General features: G+C 40.1%; 1 protein-coding gene across 1 annotated transcript; it reads left to right on the plus strand.

Annotated features, from left to right (window-relative positions):
• Positions 1-1,784: 1,784 nt before the first annotated feature.
• On the plus strand, positions 1,785-4,639 carry LOC104415607 (acetylajmalan esterase). Its single transcript, XM_010026943.3, has 5 exons — positions 1,785-2,240; positions 3,292-3,510; positions 3,626-3,774; positions 3,881-4,154; positions 4,241-4,639. Exons 1-5 carry the CDS (start codon positions 1,967-1,969, stop codon positions 4,474-4,476), a joined length of 1,152 nt encoding a protein of 383 aa, XP_010025245.2. The 5' UTR covers positions 1,785-1,966; the 3' UTR covers positions 4,477-4,639.
• The last annotated feature ends 3,249 nt before the right edge of the window (positions 4,640-7,888 follow it).

Raw genomic sequence — 7,888 nt, forward strand, 5'->3', positions numbered from 1 at the left:
TGTGTTCTTCGTCGCCAGGGGGGCAAATCTTGAATAGCTATTTCTATACTAATATTTAGAGACTTGTGAGACATGTTTTGCCTTTGCTTAGTATAAAAGGACTCTCCAGGTTGCACTGGTGCAGGATCAACTATCAGATAATGTGTATATAGTCTGAAGACTAGGAATTGCTCGTGGAACTGGTCGAGTGTTACACGAAAATAATCTTTGTCATGTCTTCCATTTTCCCCTACTCCCTTGCATTTTCTCATGGCTGTGCTTTTCCTTTGGCCGATAGCGTTGGACATTTCCGCATGATAATTTTCGCTGGTCTATTCTTTCGTGAGGGTCATTTTCCTAATCTTTGAAATGTCCAAAGCTTTGTGCTTAAACTTAACCAGAGATTATTTCATTCCCCATGGCTATAAACAATCTTTATGCTTCTGAGATGACTTGACTATATCTCTGCGTTGTGATGAGCATTCTCATCACTAATGGAATCGAAATGATCTTTGGATTGATTAGAATCTTTTCAATCGTCGAGAACCCCTTTACTTAAATGAAACTAGGTCTTGTAGAATTTTATCGAATATTTGACTGTACATTTACTAACTTGCTTAAAAACCAATCCTTGTTGACTAACCACATCTTCTCTAACCAAATCTAATTCTCTTATTTTGCTCCTCGGAAAATCCAATTTAGGTGGATTCTTCCCCCAGCTAACCAAGAGATCTGGGCAGAATTGCCATATATGAAATTGATTGCCTATTTTGCAACCAAAAGAAAGTAGCCCATTTATTTCTAGAGAAGATGTGGAAGATATGCTCAATATTATTTGATTGGATAGTTGACCCATATTCTTGTTGTTTAAAGAAACCCTCCACTTCAATTGGTATATTCTCACGGTATATTTTCACGAAAAGCAAACATGAGATGACAAATCTAGTTTTTAACTAAGATTTTGAATAATTGTCACGAATTCAAAGATTTCCAAGCATTGCTCTTGATAATCGAATCATTCATATAATATACGAAAAGAAATTCTAAATATTTGATATCTTCCTCTTTGAGTGAGATTTCAATTCCCATGATGATTTTGTCTAAGTCACTTTGTTTGGTTTCGTCCAAGTTTATCCTTTTCTTGTCCAAGTTTCTTCTCATTTTATCTAACTCATTCCCTTTTTTGTTGTGACTTTTGGGAATACCCTCATTCGTCCAAGATCGACATTTACGATTTTTTTTTAGGAGACATTTATGAATTGAAAGGTCTAAATAATTAACTCTGCAATTACCTATTAAAATCATTAGGTCTTCATATGGTTCATTTGAAAAATGAAAATCATTATTATTGGATAATCAATGATCACAATACTTCCCAAAAATTGAAATTATTAATCAATGGAAGAATCATGTAACCATTTTTTCTTCATACCAAAGATAGATGATTGACTCATTCTATACAATAAATAATCACTGAAAATCTTTTGATAGTATCATTCAATATGTTACCATTAGAATCCCTCTTATTCTTTTTAGGCTCAGTCCTTAATTTCTTCGCATCTTGTGGCTAAAGGCTCAGTCCTTAATTTCTTCGCATCTTGTGGCTAAGGGCTTGGTGTTTATTTGTTTCCTTTTATAATCTCTAATGTATGAGATGTCACATCGATCTTAGTACTTTTTCATTGTATTCTACTGGACCTTTTCAGGATGGTCATTGCATTCTCCTGTGCTTAGAAAAGGAATATTACGCAAGCGAACTCTGAAGAAGGGATCTTTTCTTTTTGCTCTTATTCGGTCCGTCGGTTATATTAGATTGGATTTGATGAGGCCCGTAGGTTGAATAGAGGAAAGATTCGATGAAGTCACAAAATTTTGTGAGACCCAAATAATCTTGGGTTCTCTTCCTCAGTCACTCCCTATTTATAAGAACTATGCATAAAGCCAGTCGTACATTCATCAATCGCATTTTCTCAATTAATCCTTCAGAATGGCCAGCACGAGAGCTTCTTTCTATGCACTTTTGAGCGTGATCTGTTCGGTCTTCATTCTACGACACCCGTGCCAGGCGCAAGAGCTTGGGAGCTGCAAACTCGATTCAGTCTATCAACTTGGAGACTCGACGTCGGACACGGGCAATTTGATTCATGAGAGCCTGATCGGAGCGGCCTCACCTTGCGGTCATCCTCCTTACGGCCAGGACTTCCCAGGGGGACAAGCCACCGGGAGGTGCTCCAACGGCTTCCTCATGATCGATTACCTCTGTAAGTCAACTCCCGGCATCGAAATTCTCCTTGTCTATCTTGCTCCAATAGTTTGGATCACGCAGAAAACTATGCGAAGATGGCAAAGTGATAATAACATGGTCATGAAATGCTTGTACTGCAATTTCTTTGTTAAAACTGAAAGTACGCACTTAGAGAGTACCCATATGATATGTGCTTACATATCTTGGCAGTTTAAATGATTAGTAATGTTTCGAACTGAAAAGCCAATCTCTAAGGTCGGTTTCACTAGAAAACTAATTTAGTTCAGTTGGCAAACGTAATTCTACTGCCGGATAAGTTGGCTCCAGAAATAAATCGAGCATAAGACTATAGATAGGTTCCTAACTTCAAGGCTGTAAGCATGCAAAGGCGTGAGGTAGTGTTCATTTCGGGGATTTTATTGCCAAGCATGTCGACTTGCAGCGTCATCTTTCACACGAAATTCAACCTCGATGCCAACCTTTCTGGACTCTGTAGTTTACATAAAAAGAAAATGTATAAGTAAAAGCCCTTACCTCAAACTATGCCGGTGTCGAAATGTACGCAGCAAAGATTGCTGCAAACTGCAGCTATTTTAGCAGATTTAGATGAACGAGTTTCAGGTTCCGGCTCAACCGGAGCTTCGATGCAGCTATTAGCTCAGAACATGGTCTGCTCTAATCTCAGACCTTCCCTACTTACACTGTGCCAAATGATTGATCTTCTTTCACTTTTCTTATAGAATATCGACTTTTGCAAGTGGTAGTGATGATGGGTTTTAGGGTTTTATTGCTTTTTTTTTTTTTTTTGCTAAAGAAGGGTTTTATCGCTTCGGATGCTTGTTTTTGGATCTTTTTTGGGACGGTGATGATTATGAGGACAAGCATTATCAAAGCGTAAAATCTCATTGTCACTGTTGATAGTTGGCCTAAACTTTTATCTTTCCCTTTCCACTTTTTATCAGTAAAAACGCCGTGATTTTGCTTGATTTGAGCACATTGATTAACGTACTTTCGGCGGTACGAGAATTCGCTAGGGTTGAGTATATTTTTTCATTTGGGTTTGGCAGCTCGAGCGGCCGGGGTTCCTTTCCCAGATTACTACCTGAACCAAAGCGCAGCGTTCACTCGTGGCCACGGAGTGAATTTCGCTGTCGCTGGAGCCACCGCGTTGCCCTCGTATGTTCTCTATCAGATGAACATCTCCAACCCCTCCACCAATTCATCTCTCAGTACTCAACTCGACTGGATGTTCTCTTATTTCAATGGCATCTGCTTTGATAAAGCCGGTAATACAATCGTCCTAATCGCTCGAACATGCAATTTGCCTCTCTATTATAAGGTGAAAAATTTGTCAATGGGTGTTTCAAATGACAAAGTCGTGATTCTTGCGCTGGTCCATAGATTGTCTGTGGAAGCTCAAAGATGCCTTGTTCATGGTCGGGGAGATTGGAGGCAGTGACTACTACTATGCATTGTTCCAAGGCAAGAGCATTAAGGAAGCCAAGAGCTTTGTGCCTCAAGTTGTCATGGCCATCAAAGATGCAGTTCAAGCAAGTGATTCTAATAACTTCACAGCTTCTAATTTTCATCTTGTAAATGGTATTTTTTTTCGCTGTAATTTCAGGTGTAATTGATGTGGTTTTTACTGCGATGCAGAGGGTCATTGGGTACGGTGCTTCTCGAGTGGTCGTGCCCGGCAGCTTCCCGATCGGCTGCTTCCCGGTCTACCTCGCTCGTTTCAAAACCGACCATCCATCCGCTTACGACGAATCTCGCTGTCTCAGGGGCTTGAATGGCCTCGCGGCGTATCACAACATCCTCCTCCGGAGAGTCATCGGAGAGCTCCGGGAAGAGAACCGGGACGTTATCATCCTCTACGGCGACTACTACAACGCCTTCGCATCCATGTATCGCGGCGGTGCAAACTTGGGTCAGTCCCGAATCAAACCATCGTTGGTCATGGCAATAACATAACGACGTCGCTAGCAACCTTTTCTCCTTTTTCTCCTCGCTTAGGTTTCGACATGGTGCGGGCGCAAAAAGCGTGCTGCGGAATGGGGGGCGGCGACTACAACTTCGATCCGAACCGGCGGTGCGGAGCTCCTGGCGTGGCGGTTTGTCCCCACCCAACGAAGGCCATGAGCTGGGATGGGATCCAGATGACTCAGAGAGCATACTTTGTCATGACAAATTGGCTCATTCGTGACCTATGGCCCAAGCTTAATTGCAACGCTTCGCTGATTGGCAACTGAGCAATGTGACATACGTTAATTGGCATGGATTATCTACTGTAATTAGTCTTTTAATAGCGCCAGAACCAGGGCAAACAATTGCTGCTATATAGTTGAAATTTCACTCTTTTTTGTGTGTTTATGTACTTTTTATATACCAATGAAAGTGGTTCTAATTAATAAATGAATTATTTTTTTTTTGAAAAAATAACACAAATAATCCATAAACTTTAACTTAATTGCAATGTGATCCTTGAATTTTTTTGTTCGTTTTGATCCATAAATTTTGCCTAATGTGCAATAGTATCTCCGAACTTTTAATTTGTTAAATATGATCAATGAGTTTTTTATACATGTTCAATTTAATTCATAAATTATATGTAAATGTTCAAGGATAACATTGAACATTTCTATACAGTTCAATGACTAAGTTAAATACGTACCAAAAGTTTATGGATCACATTGAACAAATAAAAAATTCCATTGACCACATTGCACGTTGGATGAAGTTTATGGACTATATTAAATAAAATAAAAGTTTATAAATCACATTGTATATCGGATGAAGGTGTAGAGACTATTTGTATGGTTATCCGAATTTCTTTACCCAACAACAAAACAGCTTGGAGAGAGGCGGAAGCAGGAGCGGTACGCCAGGTCGTTTTTGGCATGGGCTGGCTGAGTCCGACTGGCCTGTGGTTGGCGGCACAATAATTTTGCCCAGCGCGGGCCCACAACCATCCTTGATGGGTCGGGGTCATCATAATTGGGGGAAATAATAAATTTACTTTTGTCTTGTCGGGTTTATTCTCCTCGATCTTGGATGTAATCAGAATTATTTTTTGCGTGTCCTCCCTCTCTTTACCTAAATCGACGGTGTAGACACGAATTCAATTGATCGAGCAAGAAGGCTCAGCTGTCCCAGATGACTTGGGAATTATAGCGTGTGTAGTCATGTGTAAGTCTCGAAAGGATTGGTCACGGTTGAACACTAATCCCAATGCGAGAGATTGATCTTTATTCAAATTGTAAATAAATTCGCAACATCTTAGGATCGGCATCACCTCCCCTCAGCCAATTAATAAGTGTGCATACATTTAAATAAATTAAGTCAAAGGTGAATCAAATAAAAGAAAAATGACCAGAATTGATAATCATGGGTATTTTGTCTATGGCATGAACATACTTTTGGTATAATATTGATGGTATCGTGTCTATCGTGTGAAAATACTTTTGGTATAATGTGATGAGTTCATACTCTCTCTCTCTCTCAAAACACCTTTCTATGAAGTAATTATTGAGTCTCTCAAAACACCTTTTTACCTTTCTATGAAGTAATTATTGAGTATTCAAAATTCATGAGGGATACACTTGAGCTCATTACACCCACTCAATACACTAGGCCTAAATGAGAATCGCTCAATCGTACAGTTAGAACTCTCTCTCTCTCTCTCTCTCTCAATGCCTTTCTCTGAAGTAATTATTTAGTATACAAAGTTCATAAGAGATACACTCGAATCCTCAGGGCGGATAAGCCTCAAGATGCCGTTGAGCTCATTACACACTCAATGCACAAGACATAAATGAAAATCAAGTGATCAATCAGTACTCTCTCTCTCTTTCTCTCTCTCTCTCTCTCTGCGTCTTTTATGAGATTATTATTGAGTATAGAAAGTTCATAAAAAATACACTCAAATCCTTAGGGCAAATGAACCGTCAAGCTTGTTTCACACACTCAACACACAAGGTGTAAATGATGATCATGTGATTGTACTTTTTAAACAACTTTAATAAGTACACACATGACGCCCATTTTCATTGTTTTCTCTTATTTGTCTCTTTTAACATAGAACATACTTTCAAAATAATCATCAAATACACTAAATATGTGCAAGCTCCACCCCAATCCTTTGATCAAGTGAGTTATTTATTTTCCCTATTACTTGGAAGATCAGACAAGCCTCACGGATAATCGAGCTTAACGACATGCACTTAATGCATCTCATAATTTTTTTTTCCTCCTAAAAAATAGAACTATCCTTATATATATAAGAGTCGTTGAATTATCTACCTAGACGTCATGTTATTCTTAATCTTGTAATACCCTTGTCTTTGGTTACTAAAGGGCAAGGGATAGTTCGAGCAGATGCCAATGACCTTTCCTCAGAAAATCTAATACTCTCTCGACATTCTTATTCGAAAGATAGGATACAGTCTAAGATAAAACGATAAAATGGTAATGAACCAAGTACCCTCTTCAGCTCTCACTTCTAAATGGATCAGGTGAATCTAAAGCTAAACTTACACTATGAACTTTTTAATTCTTTGAAGGCAATCCCATTCTAAAAAAGACCTATGTATTGGAGTAACATTTTACACCTTCTCGGTTTCCTTAGCCACTCACGCAGCCAATTGCTCGAGGCAACAAAAATGCACCGCCAGAATTTAATGTGGTGGGGAGTCCGGAGTCGATGTCCATGGGCCAAGTTGCAAAATTTCAATTTCCAAAACCAAACAAGTCTTGTCAGTTGCTGCGCCGGGGGGTTTTGCAGTGCAGGGGCGAGCCCCCCACTTTCTTCGGCAATCAGATGATCAAGAACTGCGATCCCTGCCAAAAAAAACTGCTGGTCGTACCGCCACTGAATCTCTTCTTTTGCCTCCCTACGCACTCGCCTCCACCTCCCCTCCTGACCTACCCCGCTCCCTCCATTTTTCGGCCTTTCCCTTTTCCTCTGCTTTCTTCTCTTTCGATTCATCCTCCTCCTTCAATGACAGCAAGAACTGAATATTCATGTTCTGAACTGGGGGCGTATGGCGTTAAAGAATCCAGGGTCGTCATGTATCGGATGGTTAAAGTGGAAACCTTAACTCTGTTCGTTTCCTTTTTAATCGCATCTAATGTTTGCGCTCCTGCGTCAGTCGGAAGGACGAGAAATAATGTCCGCCAAGTGTCAGGCTACATGTCCATCTACTGCATTAGGATGTCATTATGTAATATATGGGCGTTTCTCTTAAGTTTCGTCTCCTGCGGAGGCAAAAAGAGTACGGTTTTCAAGCCGCATGCCAATTAATGTCGTGAATGATGTGGCCGCAAACCCGTTCATTATTGACCTGTTCTTAACTCGTTTCTCTTGCCAGCTAAGCTCATTTATCATAATGAATATGTCCATTGATGAATGAGTGTAGCAGTTGTGCAATACAGAATGTAGTTAACGTGCTCGACCTTATACATAGTTTTCGAATCGGAACAGAGTTCTCTGCATACATTTCGACATAGAAAATGCCTTGCATCCGCACGGCGCACAAAATTACAGTCTTTTTGTTACGGAAACTTCGGGTTTGGCCCGAAAAAGCTGCATACTTCGTTTCTATAGCCGCTTCATGGTTCCGTCGGATGATAGTCCATCCCCGAGCATCAATCGACAGCCGCTCC

The sequence above is a fragment of the Eucalyptus grandis genome, chromosome 8 (genome assembly GCF_016545825.1).
Source record: "Eucalyptus grandis isolate ANBG69807.140 chromosome 8, ASM1654582v1, whole genome shotgun sequence".
Lineage (NCBI taxonomy): Eukaryota > Viridiplantae > Streptophyta > Magnoliopsida > Myrtales > Myrtaceae > Eucalyptus > Eucalyptus grandis.